This window comes from Vulpes vulpes, chromosome 5, assembly GCF_048418805.1.
Source record: "Vulpes vulpes isolate BD-2025 chromosome 5, VulVul3, whole genome shotgun sequence".
Classification (NCBI taxonomy): domain Eukaryota; kingdom Metazoa; phylum Chordata; class Mammalia; order Carnivora; family Canidae; genus Vulpes; species Vulpes vulpes.
In genome coordinates this window covers 45,430,361-45,449,361 of record NC_132784.1, presented here as the reverse complement: position 1 = coordinate 45,449,361, position 19,001 = coordinate 45,430,361, and the positions used below count along the sequence as shown (strand labels likewise).

General features: G+C 44.5%; 1 protein-coding gene across 1 annotated transcript in view; it reads left to right on the top strand.

Moving 5' to 3' along the window:
* Positions 1-19,001, top strand: part of KDSR (3-ketodihydrosphingosine reductase) — a 38,587-nt gene that overhangs the window by 10,049 nt on the left and 9,537 nt on the right. Inside the window, exons 4-8 of the mRNA XM_072758055.1 lie at positions 2,002-2,067; positions 2,259-2,354; positions 8,006-8,197; positions 13,525-13,608; positions 16,736-16,819. Coding sequence (XP_072614156.1) covers positions 2,002-2,067; positions 2,259-2,354; positions 8,006-8,197; positions 13,525-13,608; positions 16,736-16,819 — 522 coding nt within the window. The remainder of the gene's footprint in view (positions 1-2,001; positions 2,068-2,258; positions 2,355-8,005; positions 8,198-13,524; positions 13,609-16,735; positions 16,820-19,001) is intronic.

The window sequence follows — 19,001 nt, the reverse complement described above, 5'->3', positions numbered from 1 at the left end:
ATTCATAGTAAATGATCTAATACTGTATGAAAAGACTCATGTAAAAAATCCTGATTAGAGGCATAAAACCCAGGGGCAGCTCTGGAATATTCCAGGTGACGTTTGTGAAGGAGGCTGTTTCCTTAGGAATTTAGATCCTTTGGACAGGGTTCCTTCCTGCACCAAATAAGACTTCCTGCCTGGCGCATCCGATTCTAAGGCAGTCACCTCTCACGTTGTGGCTTTATTCTGCACGTCGCATCTTCTCAGAGCTGGAAGGGATCTCTGGTCACCAGCTCCTGACACCCTTTCTGGGCCTGGTGAGGCCACCGCTGCCTCCTCAGCTTCCGCCCGGCTAGTGACCGAAGGGGCAGGATCAGGACCCAGGCTTGTGGACACCAGGCCCTCTCCTTCCACCGCTTACACTCGAGGCCACATGCAGGCGCGAGTGCCCATGTGGACGTGCCCTCCTGTACACACTCATTCTGTCTGCCCCCTGGCTTGGCGGCCAGTCTCCACCGAGGAGAACTCCTGGAAAGACTGAGAAGTCCAGAAAATGCCTTTCTCCCTCTCTCTGCGACCCCCTCCTTGGAACCTAGAACATTCCGATCTCAGAGGCTCAGCTCTGGATTTGAAAACGTGGTCCAAAAAGGGAAATTAAAACAATAGCTCATTGTTAGCGCCCTTTCGTATCCTTAACGGCTATTTTATAAATTTCTATCAAAGCAAGCGCTGAAATATGTGCTTCCTCTCCTTCCTTCTTCCTTTCTTCCTTTCCAAAGACCAAATGGAATTGTTTCCCTTGGCAAGCGTGGGCTGGGCTCTTCCTGCCATCTCTCTGTGCTGTGAACCTGTGAACGTGGCCAGGCTTGGACTGGGTGGGCTCGAGGGCCTGCCTTGGTGGCCCCTTGTCTAGAGAATCCCTGAGTGGCCCATCAGCCCAGAGTCAGGGACCTCAAACTCCCACAGCCCCAGATCGACCCTTGGCCTCGAAAGATAAAGTCACCAGTGCAGGGACTCAAACTCAGGTGGCTTTTGTGAGTAGGTATTGTTTGCTTATCTCTTCATCCCCTGTCTGCTGATTCGGACTCCCAGTAGGGCAGTCTGAGCCCTGGGAGTGCTCCAAGGGGAGCGTATTTTTTAAGCGTATTTATTAGATTTATTGTTTTTATTTTTAACAACCTAAGATGTTAACAATTGAGATACAATTGTACAATTTATTGATTTTTTATGTAATTTATGTATTCTTTTTAATAACCAGAGCTATAATTTATGTCCAGTAAACCGCACCCATGTAAAGAGTACAGTTTGATGGCTTTTGACAGATGCATACACGTGTACAGCCAGCCCTGAGATCCAGACACAGAGCATGTCCATCCCCCCAGAGTTCCACTTGTTTCCCCACGAGCCAGGTCTCCCTCATCTGACCACAAGTGATCTCAGACCTGCCTTCGGTCACTGTAGGTTAGCAGTGTTCCAAGAGGAGCTCTTTACATTTCTTATCTGTTTCCAGCCTTATCTAGGTATAACTGACAAAAATTGTATGGACCTGAGGGGCACAGTGTGATGATTTGATACACATTTGCATCATGACATGCTCACCACCTCAAGTTGATTAACACACCCCATCACTTCACATAGTTATTCTGTGTGTGTATTGAGAACACTCAAGATCTACTCTCAGCAGATTTCAAGTACACAATGTAGTATTCATATCAGTAGTCACTGTGTTGTACAGGAGATCTCCAGGACTTATTTATTTTATACCTGAAAGTTTGTACTTTGACCAGTATTTCTTAAGATGTGTTTTTCAGTTTGCATAAGAGTTTTCTGTGAGAACTGCCAAGAAAATTAAGCTCCAGTAGTGCACTGTCAGCAGATTTCCAACACTGCAATCTATGCCCACAAGACTAGATTCCCTAGCTATTGGAAAGAATTGCCTTGATTAAAAAAAAAAAACTCTTTAAAAAAATGCTTTTAGATGCCTGCATGACTTTGATCATCTTTTTCTCTTCCTCACAGGTGGTACTTTGTATATCAGTTGACGTATCTCAAGACTACAGCCAAGTAGAGAATGTCATAAAACAAGTAAGAGGTTGGGCTACCTGGAATTAATTTGCTTGCCTTTCAATTGGTTCTTAGCATTTTGGCGTAGGGCTTGGAACTGATAAATCATCTCTGTAGCTTTAATAGTTTGTTAGACTTTATTTATTGGCACTGAGTTGCTACCAAGTGATGCTTCTCTTTTTCTTCATGGCTACTCTGATAAACTTTTCCAGGCACAGGAGAAACTGGGCCCAGTGGACATGCTTGTAAACTGTGCGGGAATGTCACTTTCGGGAAAATTTGAAGATCTTGAAGTTAGTACTTTTGAAGTAAGTGGACATTTGCTTTTTGCTCATGGGCTAGCCCAGATACTCCAAGTAGAGCAAGGCCACAGGTGAAGGCTTTACAAATGAAATAGAATGCATTTAGATTTACTAGAAGCTTTAGAAGTCTAGGGGAAAGTCGGACAAAGGGAATCCTTGGGTGGCTCAGCGGTTTAGCGCCTGCCTTTGGCCCAGGGCGCGATCCTGGAGTCCTGGGATCAAGTCTCACGTTGGGCTCCCAGCATGGAGCCTGCTTCTCCCTCTGCCTGTGTTTCTGCCTCTCTCTCTCTCTCTCTCTCTCTGTGTGTGTCTATCGTGAATAAATAAAAAATTAAAAAAAAAAAAAAAAGTCGGAAAAGGTTTTAGTTGTAGTACCATGGCCATCTAACCTTAAGAGCTTGGACGAGTCTCTGGGCCTTGGTTTTCCCAGCTGCAAAATGAGCATAAAACCTCCAAACTGACCTGCATTGCCATGACGATTCACCAAGGTACACTCTCTTGAAGAGAGCTCTCTGTAAGCCAAGAGGTGCTGGATTTTCATCTCAGCTGTCAGGGTTTTTAACAGTGGTAAACCAGAGAAGTTCAAGAGCAGACTCTTGAGTTCTGAAATCAAGGCAAAAAGATGGCACATCAGGCAGCCCGGGTGCCTCATTGGTTTAGTGCTGCCTTCAACCCAGGGCGTGATCCTGGAGACGGGAATCGAGTCCCACGTCAGGCTCCCTGCATGGAGCCTGCTTCTTCCTCTGCTTCTGTGTCCCTGCTTCTGTGTCTCTGCCTCTCATGAGTAAATAAATAAAATCTCTAAAAAACAAAACAAAAACAAAAACAAAAACAAAACAAAAAAACAAAACAAAACAAAACAAACAAAACAAAAAACCACATCTTGGTTTATATTTTTAAACAAGTTTGTCAAGTTTGTCATGGAACGTCTCTTAGTAATTTCTATGAGCTCTAAATAAATGAACATCAGATTCATAATCCTTTTTTTTAAATTTTTATTTATTTATGATAGTCACACACACAGAGAGAGAGAGAGAGGCAGAGACATAGGCAGAGGGAGAAGCAGGCTCCATGCACCGGGAGCCCGACGTGGGATTTGATCCTGGGTCTCCAGGATTGCGCCCTGGGCCAAAGGCAGGCGCTAAACCGCTGCGCCACCCAGGGATCCCCAGATTCATAATCCTTCCAAAGTACAAAACAGTTTTTTCGTTGACATGGTATCAACTGTCTTTTCCCTAATGCTCCATGAACCTTCATTGTAGTAGTGGCTTTTGAATGTTTTCCTCCGAGAAGGTAAATGACATCCCCTTTTTATGGAAAATGAGAGCGCTAGAGTAGCAGCATAGACACCTTGCTTCTGGTGGACTCTGGGAAAGCACCATAACCTCTGTGATTTATCGTCCAGGAGAGAGAGTCCAGATATAGCTGTAGGCAGAGGGGCACCTTATCTGGGTCTCGAGTGTCTTAAGGCTCCTTTATCAAATCAGCATGAAAGGTAGTTGCCTTGACCTACAGGCCTTTACTGTAAGTAATCAGAGGGAGGTTTTGAAGATGATTTCAACAGCTGGGTAAAGAATGAGTTGGGGAAGATAGTTGTTGTATCAGTCTAGGCAGAACACGATGAGGTAAGACGTCAGATGATGAGGTGGCCAGGCAAAGAGGAGTCAGGGTGTGTGAGTGTGTGTGTGGAAGGGTGTGAGTGTGTGAATGAGTGTGTGAGGATGTGAGAGTGAGTGTGGATGACTGTGTGAGGGTGTGTGAGTGTGCGTGTGTGTGTGTGAGAGAGAGAGAGAGGGAGGCTAATGGAGGGGACATCTGTAGAGTCACCCTGACTCAGTGGCAGTGGAGGGCAGACTCAAGGACCTGACCAGGAGTCCTGTTTGGGGCAGGAGCCAGGGGTCTTAGGAGGGGTAGGAGGTCGGGGGTCAGCTTCCGGAGCAATGTGGAGTGGCGCAGGGGCCAGAACCACTGGGGTCTCAAAGGCCACCATGGGGAGTTGGGATTCTAGTCCAGACCTTTGAAGGGGCTTAAGCTGGGCTGGGCAGTAGCAGATCAGAGGATCTTTCTGCTGGTTGTGTCAGGAGCGGTTAAGGAGGGGTCAGAGGTCATCAAGGCAGGAGATCATGATGTGGAGGATGCGGGTGATGTGAGTGATGCCGGTGCAGGTGCCCCGGTGGGTAAACCCCTGGGCTGTGTGAGGGGGCGGCGGGAAGATGGGCGCAGGGAGGGCTTGAACAGCTGTTGGGCGATGCTGGAAGCGCTCCGGCTCCAGGGAGAAGCAGGCTTCTAAAAAGAAAGGACAGTTAACCCCACGCCTGTTGCCTGGATCCCAGGGACGAGGCCTCTGGCCGCCCTGTCCTGAACGCAGGTAGCAGGCCTCTGTACCCCCAGCCCCAGGCCGGCATTCACCCCTCTGCTCCCGCTTTGTCCGTCCCTGCCCGTTGCGGGGCTGTGGTCAAGGCCACTGTGCTCGTTGTCCACAGGTCCTGCGAGAACACCCACTGCCAGGTTTGGTGCATTTTCTGAAGATCAGAGTTCATTTCTATTTAAAATAAACTCTCTCATTTTTTAATTTGTTTTGTTTTGATGTCTGGTTTGTTTGTCTCGTGTGCACTTTACTGAGGCTCCCAGGGCTCCCCTGAAAGTGTGTGCGTGCCTCACTTGGTCGGCTCTGTTGTTACAGCCCATGGCTGGGGGATCCCAGCAGGTGCTGTGCGACTCCCTGCCAAGAGGACGAGAGGATGCTTGGAAACGCGTGCCAGGTTCCTCTGGCCTTTGACCCAGGTGCCTTTTGTCCTTGATAATTTGCCTTGTGCCCTCTCACTGCCATAAATCTTAGTCATGGGTACGACGAGGTGCAGATTCTGGGAGGCCGTCCGGTGAATCTGAAACGGGAGGCGGTCTTTGGGAAGGTCAATGCACTTCTCTTAATTTTCCACTTAATAGGTTTTCTTTATGGATTCTTGGACCTATGTTCTGTTTATCTACCTGTATCAGTGATAATTATTTTCATGTTTGATTGACTCTATAGATCCACATGAGGAGAGCTGTCTTAACAACATTGAGTCTTCTAACCTGTGAATGTAGAATATATCTCCATTTATTTAAATTTTCTTCCGTTTCTCTCAGCGGTGTCTTGTAGTTTTCAGTGCATGGGTCTTGCACCTCATTTTTCAATATTTCCTATTTTCTGATGCCAGTATAAATGGTAGTTTTTATGGCATTTTCTGAATGTTTATTACTAATGTAGAGAAATTCAATTGATTTCTGTGTATTGATCTTGCAGTCTGGCTGAAGTCCATTATTAATTCCAGTGCTCACTGGATTTTCTGCATTCAAGATCATGTCATTTGCAACAGTTTTACTTTTCTGTACCCATCTGGGCACCCTTATTGTACTGGTTAGAACATCCAGTACAGAAGGGAAGTGGTGAGAGCAGACAAGCTGTCAGTGTTCCTGATCTTGGGAGAAAACTTTTTTTTTTTTAACCATTAAGTATGATGTTTGTTGTAGGTCTGTTCTTTCTGTTGTGTTTGTGTAGATGCCGTTTATCAAGTTGAGAAAGTTCTCTGGTATTCCTAGTTTGCTGAGAGTTTTTTTCTTTCTTTCTTTTTTCTTTAAAGAGCACCCACGAGTGGGGACAGGGAGGGGCAGAGAAACGGAAAGAGAGAATCTAAAGCAGGCTCCATGTTGAGTGCAGAGTCCAACTCAGGGCTCGATCTCAAGACCCTGAGATCATGACCTGAGCCAAAATCAAGAAGAGCTGGACGCCTAACCCACTAAGCCACCCAAGGACCCCTGCTGAGAGTTTTTATAAAGAATGGAAGTTGAATTTTGTCAGGTGCTTTTTCTGCATCTCCTGGGATGATTTCAGAGTTCTTTTTTAGTTTGTTGATATGGTGAATTACATTGATTAATTTCCAGTGTTAAGCCAGCCTTGCATTCCTGGGATAGACCCCACTTGGCTATTCATCCTTTCTGTGTTCTTGAGGGATATTAGTTGTTTTCTTTCCTTGTAATGGTCTTTTCTGATTTTTGTATAAAGGTAATGTTGGCCTCTTACCATAAGGAGGGGAATATTCTCTCCTCTTCACTTTTCTGGAAGGATTTGTGTAGAATTGATATTATCCTTAAATGTTTGCTCGAATTTTCCAGTGAAGCCTGAGGTTATCTTGGTGGGACTAACTTTAATTTAATGTCTTTAGTAGATATAGGGATACATTTTTTAAAAATATTTTATTTATTAGAATAAGAGAGAGAGAACGAGTGGGGGAAGGGGCAGAGAAAATATCCAAGTAGACTCCCACTGAGCACAGACCTCGATGCGGGGCTTGGTCTCATGATCCGTGAGATTAGGACCTGAGCCGAAATTAAGAGTCAGACACTCAACAACTGAATCACCCAGGCACCCTCAATCATTTACAGTTGTCTATGGTTCCTTCATTCATTTTGCACCTGTGTACATGTACTTTTATTTAATATTTGAATTAGTTACAGTCTGTATTTACAGTGTAAATATAGTATCATAAGCCCTCTGCTTTTTTAAACTTGGAGAATAAGTATTTCCTGTATCCTCTGGTGTTTCTGGTCACCATCTCTAAAAGCTATATGACTTTCTGTAGAGTCAACATTCATGGTTGACTCAGAGTTCCTCAATGAAGTGTTTGGTTTCACACGCTGATAGATCTAGTATTTTTACAAGACTTTTAATATAGAGACATTTTGATGCATGTACTTGTAGATTTCCAAGTTAAAACATAAGGTTTTTAAGAGTTCCCAGGATGAAGGGAAAATAGACTCTTGGTACCTATGTAAGCTCTTACCCATCATAATCCAGGAGCCAGTATTGGTCACTTACTGTGGGTCAGAGACTGTGCTCCCACTTGACGTGTGTTTTCCTCTTTCAATTTTTGCAACAGCCCTATGAGCTAGTACCAGCATTAGCCCTGTGTTCAGCTGCAGAAATAAGCACAGTAGCTGACTTTCTTCTTCATCATCAAATAGGTAGTAAATTGTCAAGCCAGGGCTTCAAACCACAGTCCATTGCTCCTAACCGCAGTCTTGGTCTCTTTGTGTAGCTTAGAACTAATAGGTTTAGAAATATTTGGGGGCTTTTCCCTAAAACTGTCTTTCAAAAAGTGTTACCTGCAAGATGCAGGGTACTTTTGGTAAGGAGAAAACTAATCCTGACCAGTTTTCAGCAAAGACATCACTGCTGTCATGGTGAGAATGCAAGACTAGATTGAAACAGGCTTAAGGGATCCCTGGGTGGCTCAGTGGTTGAGCGCCTGCCTTCGGCCTAGGGTGTGATCTTAGAGTCCCAGGATCAAGTCCCACATCGGGCTTCTGGCATGGAGCCTGCTTTTCCCTCTGCCTATGTCTCCGTCTTTCTCTCTCTCTGTGTTTCTCATGAATAAATAAATAAAATCTTAAAAAAAAAAAAAAAAAAAAGAAAGAAACAGGCTACAGACAGCAGGTCATGAGCATCATGGCCCATTCATGGGATCATTATATCAGTCATTCCTTCGGCGCATCCATTGGGCTCCCCGTCACTTGGTCTTCACTGAACTCAGATCTTGAGAGTGTACAGAACTGTGGACTGCAGGCTTGAGGCCTTGACCTTGCTTACTTCTCATGTGGCTCTTTGTTCCCTACAGAGACTAATGAGCGTCAACTACCTCGGCAGTGTGTACCCCAGCCGAGCTGTGATCACCACCATGAAGGAGCGTCGGGTGGGCAGGATCGTCTTTGTCTCCTCCCAGGCAGGACAGTTGGGATTATTCGGTTTTACGGCCTATTCTTCATCCAAATTTGCCATCAGGGGATTGGCTGAAGCTTTGCAGATGGAGGTAAACGCTGAATTCAGTTTTATATTTATATCTTCCAACTCAGAAATGTTTGTTCCCTTTTAGTTTGTAGTTACTTTACACATGTTGTTGTATTAAATTAGACACTTGTAGACTTGACATCAGTGAAAGAGAATCTGCTCAATCCTTGAATTTTGCTGTTAACATTTTTCAGGCGTCATACAGATTATGCTAGAAGCAAGATGAGTGTGAGGTGTTTTGCTTGCTTAGTTAATTAATTAACTAATTTTTAAAAGGGTTTTATTTATTTATTCATGAGAGACGCAAAGAGAGGCAGAGAGAGAGAGAGGCAGAGGGGGAAGCAGGCTCCCTGTGGGGAGCCCAATGCGGGACTCAATCCCAGCACCCTGGGATCACAACCTGAGCCAAAGGTAGATGCTTAACCACTGAGCCACCCAGGTGCCCCTTGCTTGCTTAATTTAATACACAAAGTACTACTGATATTTACACAGTATTTTTGGTCTAATACTGTGTGAGGATGCATAAGGTTAACCAGATATTTTATTCTCTAGAGGTGTTTCTTTAACAAAGAGATGTGTCCTTTATGACTGAAGAATAAACTTAGCATGTGTTTGAGGGAAGAGCTTAAATCAGCTACTGCCTAGCTCTCAGCTTTTAGACAAATCATTTAACTTGGTCTTTTTCCTTTGCTGTAAAACAAGAGGGTTCCGCTGAAAATATCATTTGGCTCTCCCGATGCTTACACTTTAATATCTTAAAGAAGTATTGATGAAAGCGAACGCTTTTTATTTTCCCAGTTAGTAGAGCATGTTGTGAAAGAGGATTAGCATCAAAATAAGTGTCATAATGTGACAGCCTCAGTCGTGGGAAGCTGACTTTGCATTGTCGTTAGATGGGGATGCATAGAGAGTACCACGTATACCTACCCAAAATCACACACCGAAAAGGAAGGTAAAATTCTTTCTATTGTGATAGAGACTGAAATATAATGCTACATCATGACATTGGAAGCCCAGAAAAGAATTGGTTGTGAACAGCCTTCTCATAATAAGAGTGTGATTTGGGTGTCCCGTTTAATGATTTAGACTAGGGAGGGGTTAGCACATTTTTTCTGTCAGGGCCAGCTTGTAAGTGTTTGAGCCTTTGAGGGGAGTTGTCTGTCGCAACTCCTGAAACCTAATGGTGAGAGCAGGAAAGCAGCCCTATGTGACAAATAAATGGACATGGCTGTGTTCCAATAAAACTTTATTTATAAAAATAGGTGGAGATTTGTCCCACAGGCCATAGTTTGCTGACCCCTGATTTAAAAAGTCCCCAGAGGAGCCCTCAATGGTGTGTGACAGAGGGCCACACTGCCCCGCTGTTGGACAAACATGGTACCGATGAGTTGTCCAGTCAGTGACATGATCATGATGTGCCACATGGGGACTGATCGACTGTGCCATTCTCCTCAAAAAGGAACCAGGCCCAAATTTCCTTTTTATCAGCTTGCTTAATGCTTTTAGTCAGTAATAGGTCATCATAATGTTTAGCCGATGAGGCTCATATGGCTGTGAAATTTCAAAACAAGAATACCAGTATTTCTCTTCTTTTGAAATGTTCACTTTGAAAGTCCCTTTGCAAATAACCATTTGATTTTTGTAAGTTTTGTGAGATAGGAGTGGCAGAAGTTGTTAGGCCACCTTATTATAGATAAGAACACTGAGTTTTCAATAGTTTATCCAGTTACTCAAAAAGACATCGTTATTTTGCAACAAAAATAGTAACAAAGTGCTTGCCTTCTGGCTCCCTCTGCCTGGCTTCTGCAGCAACTGATGTGTGGATAATTCAGGTCAGAAGTTGCCAGATTCATCTGGCCTGTTGTCTCAGCCTTCACTTTGGTCTCAGACACCTGGTAAGTGAGGGGCTGTGTTGGAAATGAAAAAATCTGCTTATTAGGGCTCTTTGTTCCTAAGTCTTTTCTTGCAAAGCTACTTCAGGACTCACTAATTTAGGGCAAAGTATATAATCTGGGTGGCCTGGTTTCATCACTTCAGGTAGAACAGAGATGTTACTAAAGAAGAGGGAAAAGGACATGAGTTGCTAGGACAGAGTCCCCGAAGCGTCTTTGTGACAAGCGTGGTTCACACGCTGCACTGCACGTAGCTGGCCTGGACCTGAAGTGCACTTGACTTTTGTCCATATCTAGACTTCATGAAAAATGTCCCCGCATAAACGCAAAATAAAATAAACATGTGCCATGAGGGAAATACATTCAGTAATCAAAATCTACTTTTGTTCATAACAGACTTGCATCAGAACAGTTGTTTTGAGGCACCTGAGTGGCTCAGTCGGTTAGGCATCTGCCTTCAGCTTGGGTCGTGATCTCAGGGTCCTGGGATCGAGCCTGATGTTGGGCTCCCAGCTCAGTGGGGAGTCTGCTTCTCCCTCTGCCTCTTCCCCCTGTGAGTGTGTACACGTGTGTTTTTTCTTTCTCTCTCAAATAAAAATAAACAAAAAAACCCCCAATTGTTTCTCTGCAAGTGTATGGTGTTGTGTCTGAAAACCTGGATGATTCGGTTGGCTTTGCCAAGGTGACTGATTGTGTTATCTCTGAATGAAACAGACCTTATAGAATTGCTCAGACTAAGTACTTTTGGATGATCCTTCTTGGTTTAATGAACTCTTAAGTCTTCTTGTCCATCCCACCCTTTGCCTCGCAAACTAAAGTAGGTCCCTAGAAATGTTTTGTGTACAGTGAATAAGTTTGAAAGAATGGTTTGTTGCATTTTTTTTTATCTTTTTTAAAGCTCTTTTAGGCATAAATGCATGATTTAAAGATTCTAAAAGTTAATCTTTTTGGAAAGCAGACTTCTGACATGGGTTATACACAATGAGGTTGTAGCAGAGACCGAGTAAAAGAGAAATAGCCTTTGTGCTTCCTTCACCTGCCCATGCTCCCCTCCCTCCAGGGACGTTTGTCCCCACGGTGGTGAAAAGTAAGCTGCAGCTCATGTTCTAGAGCTTCTTCAACACAGCTCTGGTCCTTTCTCCAGCAGAGAAAAGATGGGCACCCAGCCTTCACTTTGATAGCATTAGGAACTACACATTTTTGGTGGGATTATTTTGATAATCGATTCTCTCAAGCAGTGGGTTGTATTTCTGATTGAAATGGAGATGAGGTAGGAGGAAGAAACTGATGAGGGGATGGTCAGTCAGCAGGGACAAAGACAAACACTGGGGTAAGGTGAGCAGAGGAGTCAGCCAGTGAAGTCTTGGCCCACAAAGTCTTTGAGAAAGTCGTGATCTCCAGGAGTCAGCGCTGTCTTAGCACGTGAAGCCTACCCAGCCACCTTTCCTTTGCCTCTGGGGTTATGGGATTAGTTGATCAAAGGAAACTGTAGATATCGTTTGGTGTATCTCGAGTTCACCAATTATTTGGCCAAGAGTTTCAGGAGACTGAAGATCCATGAGGGCAGAGGCTCTCTGAGGCTCTGAGTTGCCTCCATCCATATCTTCCTTCATAGACCGATACCAGCACACAGTAGCCAGTCAAGAAGTATGTGTTGGATGAATAAAGACAGGTGATTAAGTGATTAGCCACTGGAGGTAGCCAACCATAGCTGGAGAGAGTCATTTGGCTTCGTGATTGTAGAGAGGGTACCAGCACCCAGAAAGGGGTCGGGTCGTCTGTGCCCACCCCAGGAGAAAGCTGTTCTGAAAAGCTGGTTCAGCCATAACTCGGGTCTGAGAAACACTGCTTTGACATACTGTCTCACATTAGTTCAGGTGCCACAGCCCTTATGCTTTGGAGGAGGAGGGGGCCAAAGAAGCAGCAGAGAAACAACTGTGTCTGAGCAGAGTCGGCTTCAGGCTTTCCCACTGGGCCACTTGCCACTTCTCAGCTTTTTCGCTGGTGTTCTTGTCTGGTCTGTGTACCGCAGAGGGCAAGGCCGTGGGAGACAGTTTTTAAAGTCACTATCTCAAAAACAAGTGGAAGAGGAATTGCTTGCTCATCAACCTCACTGCCTGGCCCAAATCCAGAGCTATTTATGAGCAGAGTTGGGCCTTGACGCCGCATGCCCCATCGATGCTGAGTGAATGAGCTCTCTCACGCCCTAAGTGCATTGGAACTGAACCAACGAACACATCACCCTTTGCTAGTGTACTTTCCAGGATGGCTGGCCAGAAGCTTCTGCCTACATGCTTCTCCCAGACCCTCTCAGCTCCTCCCACAAGCTTAGAACTATGCCTCTCGGAGGGCCTCAGGGAGAGAAAGAGCTGTGTGATGAGATGGGACCCTGGGATGCTCTGTTGTCACTTTTCAGCCTCCTTGAGATACGTGGTGGCCTGCCTACCACCAGCTGCCTGTCCACTTCTAACTCTCCTAGGTGTTGTCCTGGGGCTAAACAATAGCAAATAGGAAGACAGAAATTTTGATGGTATGAACTTATCCCCCTTAGAGCCACTAGCATCAGGGCCAAATGAGAGTGTGGAGCAGAGCCACTGAGGAGCAGGATCTTTGGGAAAGGTGGTGTGTCCTGGCAGACTAGCAGGAGAATCTTCTGGAATCATCCCATTGGCATGTGTTTATGAGTGGAGAATTTCAGCACGGAGGCCCAGTGGTGAGGTGAAGAAGACTAAGAGCTCATCTCAAGCTGGGAAGGAGTTTCCTCATATAAGTAGGGATGAGGTGGTCTTCGGGGAGGTGCGTGGCTGGTCTGACCTGAGACTCCACCCAGCGGGGAGAGTCCTGTTGGCTGGTTCTGGGGAGGATGGAAGAAGGGACTCCTGACTCCCTCCTGACTTCTGGAGGGATCCACATAGTTCCAGGCCTGGATTTGGGGTGGCACAGGAAGGGCCTAGGGAAAGGATTTGAATGATCTTCACAGATCTTGTAGATGAAATCAACCAGAGTTTCCGAGGCAGCTGTGAAAGAAGCCGGATTTGTAGTCTGATGGCAGAGGAGTGAACCTGCCCCATTAGCCCAAGGCCCGAGTAGTGTCAGGGTTGGCAAGGGGGGGCCACGTGGACCTCCTGTTAGCTGTCCACCTTCCTCCTGGACAGCTCCCAGGGCCTCGCCCCATCAGCAGGGTGGGCAACACAGAAGGAGGTGGGTCCACTGTCTTCTGAAGTAGACGTTGGTGGGGTGAGCTTTTTGCCTTTCTTCCTAAATGATCTTAGGAGGAGTTTCCTGACCCCGCCAATGCTAGTTCTCCATTTAAGAATCACCCTGTTGGTCTTACCAGCTTCTGAGAAAATCCGGGCAGTGTTCATTCTGTTGCCCGACGGCCAGTGCCAGGGAGTAAGGGAAGAAGCAGAGCTGTACCTTGTTTGCTGAAGGGGCACGTGTTGTTTCTAAAATGCAGGTGAAGCCGTACAATGTCTATGTCACAGTCGCCTACCCGCCGGACACAGATACCCCTGGGTTTGCAGAAGAAAACAAAACCAAGGTAAGTGTTCTTCTGTGTCTGTTTTTAGCCTTCGACATTGTAAACAAACCTCTTTTCCAATTTTCTGACTTTTTATCCATCAGCCTGGAGTCCTTCTCACCAGTCAGAAAATTGAGTCCTTTTCAATTGACATGCTAGGTAGAGAGAGGCCTCTGGACCTCCTGAGGAACTTTCATGTGGAGTCTTAGAGAATGCGGCCTATATTTTACGAGATTAGGATTTTTGCTAATAATTTTTGAAAGTTTACCTAATAAGGTATTAAAAAAATTTTTTTTAATAAGGTGTTTTTTTTATGATGGGGAGCACAGTCTATATTTTCAAGTAACTAACGAGATGATATTCTTGACCAAGAACATTCTTTCCTCTCAACTTAAAACACCTGGTTGCCAATCCATTGTCTCCCTGTGGGGGTCTAGTGGGCACCACGACTTAGCATTTCAAAAATGGATCATATGATTCCCTCATTCCATCCATTCATTACTTCTCATCTTATCGCCCAACACCCAACAGCACCCATCAGCCATAGCGCTCAGGCCAGTAACTGAGAAGCCAGCCTTGATTATTCTTCCCATACTTCTCATCTGCTTGACCAGTACATCCTCTTGGCTCTACTCTCAGAACTTACCTGAATCTGATCTCTTTTTTTTCCTTTTTTCTTTTTAACTGCAAATACCAGTGCCATGCTAGTAATGATAGTTGCCGCTGCTGTTTTTGCCTGAACTGCACTTCATAGTCTTCAAACTGGTCTGCCTCCCCGTCTCTTCTTCACACAGTGGACAGTAATCTTTTTAAAGCATAAGTTAGATCTTGTCACTCCCCTGTTCAAACTCATCTTGTGCACAAAAGGCCAGAAACAAAACCAAAAAAAATTGTTCTTGTGCAGCACAGTCTAGCAGAATTCTCTAGAATGGAGATGTTCTCTGTCTGCACTCTCCAATATGGTAGTCACATTGTTGGCTGTTGAACACTTGAAATGGGACCACTGGGACTCCGTATCATAAAACTGAGTTTTTGAATTTTATTTAATTTTGACTCCTTTAAAGTTGGCGTTGAGAAGCGCCTTAGTAGTATGGGGGTGAGTGTGGCTCCACTGGTTGTTCCCATCAGCCTAGAGTAGAATCCAAAGGCCGTGAGGTTTATTGGGTCCTGTACTGTGTAGACCTTGGCCACCTGTCCACAGTGCTTCCTCTTGCTCTCAGCCATATCACAGCCCTGTCTCTTCTAGAACTTGCCCAGCTTTGGCCTTGCTTTGCTCTTGCTCTCCTCTCTGGATATTTAAATGGGCAATCCCTTGCTTTTTTCTCCCTCTGTACAGATGTCACCCTGAGAGGCCTTCCCTGACCCTCTTTATCTCATATATCACTCTCTTGGAATATTCACCATCTTTTCCTCTAGCTTTATTTTTCTTTATGATGCTTATCACCACCGGACATTTACATTATATACAATGACAGTCATGCTGAGCTGAATGCAAGCTTTGCAACTTTGTTCAAAGGAGACTTTTCTTTGCCTTGATGCGTAGTAGGCACCCTGCGAGCAAACGAATCAAGTGGAGAAGAAAGGAATCCATCAGAACTTCCTACCTTGAATGGGCGTTGATTGGTTTTCTTCTCCTTTACAGTGATGCTTAGTAAGCATGAGGCTCTGCAGCATGAAAATTGGCACTTATGCTCCATAGACTGTATATTTGCAAAAAGATGTTCATGATTTAGAAGTTTTTTTCCCTATTCATTTCTCTTTGGCTCTGCCTCTTAAGATTACAACTGTTTCAAAGAAGTAAATTTAAGCCAAATGCCCTGTCTCAGAATAAGCAGGGGTCTGCTAAGCAGATTTGCAACATTTGGTAACAGTCTTTTCGTTGGAAGCCAAAGCGGACAAAGAGAGGTGATTTCTCTGTGAAGATTTGATTTTGATGTTAAGTTGGGTTTTTTCCCTCCAGTAGTACAGTGTTGAGCAGACTTTGGAGAAGTCAAATTCTCTGTTGGTGTGTAAGCCCTTTAGGGGGCGCCGTCGGACTTTTAAATCTACTGTGTGTCTGGCGGGGTTGTGCCAGCCTGGTGGTCTGGAGGAAGAAAGAAAGGCCCCTTCAAAAGAGCCTTTCTCTTAATTCAGGTTCATCAAGAAATACTTGACTTTTAGGAAGTGCTGTGTTTTTCTAATTTAAGAAAATACATTCTGTTTTTTTCTTTTCATTTTCTCAAGCCTCTGTGGTAAATAGAATTTACAGTTTCATGCAGCTTAAGGCTTTAGTTTTGAAACTTCTCATTGAAACCACCTTTGAAAGAATTTATGAGCACATGTTTATGTCACTGTAAAGAAGATTTAAAAAAAAAAAAAAAAGACCTTGCCCCAAGGAACTTAGGAGGTAAAATGCAAAGACACACGTAGCTGTAATACGTATTAATGCAGCATTATGCAAAGACGAGAACGCGCTGCCAGTTAAGGATTCAGAAAAGGCTTTTTGAACCAGGTGGCCATTGGGATGGACCTGTAACCACCTGTGACTTGGGGTTCTGACGCACCAGCCTGCCAGGGGGCATGCAGCCACGCTGGACTCCATCCAGTGTTCGCTGTCCTATCTTTCTTGTCGCCTCCTTTGTAGATCTCTTAGGAAACAGCTGTGTTGTTAAACAGGGGCTGGGCTGGGGCTGTCTCTGCCCAGGGCCTAAGCTCCATCCATATATCAAGCCTCTGCTGGCCAGGGAGTGTGTTCAGAACGGAGGTGCTGGTCATACGGCCAGACTGGCTCAGGGCGCATGGTCTAGGCTCTGCAGAAATGCTGCCGGTCAGGTGTCTGGCCAGCAGTGAGGATTTTACCAGAATTGTACCACTGATGTGTTCTCCTTCTAGCTCTGGCAGTCGTCACCGGAGCCGAGACCACACAGTGTCCCGCGGAGAGCGGCAGGGGCCTCCTTGTCTCACTGCAGCCGCGGGGCTGAATTCTGTACAGTAACCAGGTAGAAACTGATTTAAAATCCAGATGGACCTGATTCTAAAAGTAGGAGTCTGCTCAAAGGTGTAGAAGGCTGGAATTCTTCATAAAGTGAGGGAGAGAGTGTTGTTTAGACTTCTTTGCTCTTTAATGGCCCATAATGGTATGGATATGTCTGTTTTTTCCCACCTTTAGCCTTTGGAGACTCGGCTGATTTCAGAGACCGTATCTGTTTGCAAACCAGAGCAAGTGGCCAAACAAATTGTCAAAGACGCCATCGTAAGTACAACCTTGTTTTCTTTTTCTTTTTTTTTTAATTTTTATTTATTTATGATAGTCACACAGAAAGAGAGAGAGAGAGAGAGGCAGAGACATAGGCAGAGGGAGAAGCAGGCTCCATGCACCGGGAGCCCAACGTGGGATTCGATCCCGGGTCTCCAGGATCGCGCCCTGGGCCAAAGGCAGGTGCCAAACCGCTGCGCTACCCAGGGATCCCCACAACCTTGTTTTCTTTGTTAATAGTCATACTGCTGTATTTCTGAAAAGAAATACTATATTTGCCCCAAGGCTTATCTGAAAATATAAATTACTGTGTCTTTTTGGTCAGATTCATATGTAATATTGGATCCTATTCCTCTTCCTTTAGACACTTTATTGATTCCATGTTAATTAGTAGGCTCCTGGGAACTCATTATGTACCTTAACCTTAGGAACAGATTGATGTTAAGGATGCCTGGGAACTTTGGTTCTTTCAAAAGAACATGAGACTTCCCTGTGATGTGTAAACGGTACACACTAGATTTCTGTCTACAGCCTGCTGCCTTCTAGCTGCTTCCCCACAGTGCTTGCATTTGTAGAGAATTTAGGCAGCTTTATTAAATGCTGGACTCTTCGATTAGGGATTTTTTTTTCTTTTACTTTCCTGCTTCCCGGTATCATTTTCCCAGATGTTCACTAATAAAGAAGTGCCTCCAAGCCCACTGGGTCACCATCCTGTCCACCCAGCTGATGTGCTTTCAGGCTACTCAGTTTATTTGGAATAAAAAATGGTATCTTTGGAAACCACGTACCTGCCATTTTGTAGAACAGCCTACATGCCACAAACTTATGACCCCATCCTATTAACCCACATGCAGAACAACATACAGTAAGCAGGGCTGTCTGTAAGCTTTAGGCCTGTACCACATGTAGGAAGTTTGGGGACCCTTGGAATGAGGTGTCAGCGAGCTGGGCAGCTGCCCTGAGGGCCGTATGCTCTATGGCACGAGCCTGGACTGAGCAGAATATAAGAAACATCAAAATCTGTTAAGATACATACAGACATTGGAAGAACTGTGCCCTGATTGTATTCAGAGGCAGGGAAAGACGGCCCCTCTGAGTGGATTAGGCGGGCTTTGTTTCTCCTGCCTACCTCAGATCAAAGCAAACACACTCAGTGCTTTTGATGATCCAAAATAGCTCTTTGTATTTTGGTAGGATTCATTTAGTCTGGTGGTTTTCAGATTTCATTTTTTGACCATTTTACACACGAAACTGTGTAAACTGTGTACTACTCTGGTAGTCCCAGAGACTTCTTTACATGTTTATATTTATCCATATTTGCCATATTAGAAATTGAAACTGCATAACCCAAAAGATATTTATTTATTAATCCATGTAAAAGGGCTACAGTAAACCCATTACTTTTTTTTCCACGATAATAATTTTCTAAAACAAAACTTTAGGGAGAAGGGTGCATTGTTTTACATTTCACCCATCTCTTTAATGTTTATGTTAATAGAGACAGATGGACCCTCATTGCTGCTTCCACATTCAGCTTGCTGTAATATGTTGTTTGGTGTGAAGAATATTAAAAAATGTGCCCTTAGACAGATACGTAGTTAGGAAAGGGTGGAATATTTAATGGGCTTTTCGGATAATTGTGGACATTCTTTGATACTAAACCCAAACTGGATGAATAGTAGTTTCTTAAAGGTTAATTACAGTGTGGAATTGGAAACTACATTAATGAACTTCTTGTTCTCTTACGTTAAATTCCATTGGTCCTTGCACTTTGCATGTTTTGTGTGCATTCATGATTTTGTAGCATTATGCATTAGTCATCTGGAAAATATGGGTTCACTGAATTATCAAAAAAATTTACATCCACTCACATCACTGCTGGTCTTACCACAAAAATCTTTACATATTGGGAAGCTGACAATCTCCCAATGGCAGGTAGGTTTTCACAAATCTTAATTTTTCCTTGAAAGCTCATATTTTAACATTGACCAATAAAAGCTGCCACTGTTCCTTGAAGTGACAGGCTCATTTTATTCATTTTCCACAAAATGCCTCCCAAATACCCCAGTCTAAATAACTGTAGATTGTTTCATGACTTAAACAGTTAGAGGAGTGCCTTTCTGCAGGGCAGCTGTACCCCTTGGGTACAGAACACAGCAGAAGGCACTGGGTATATATT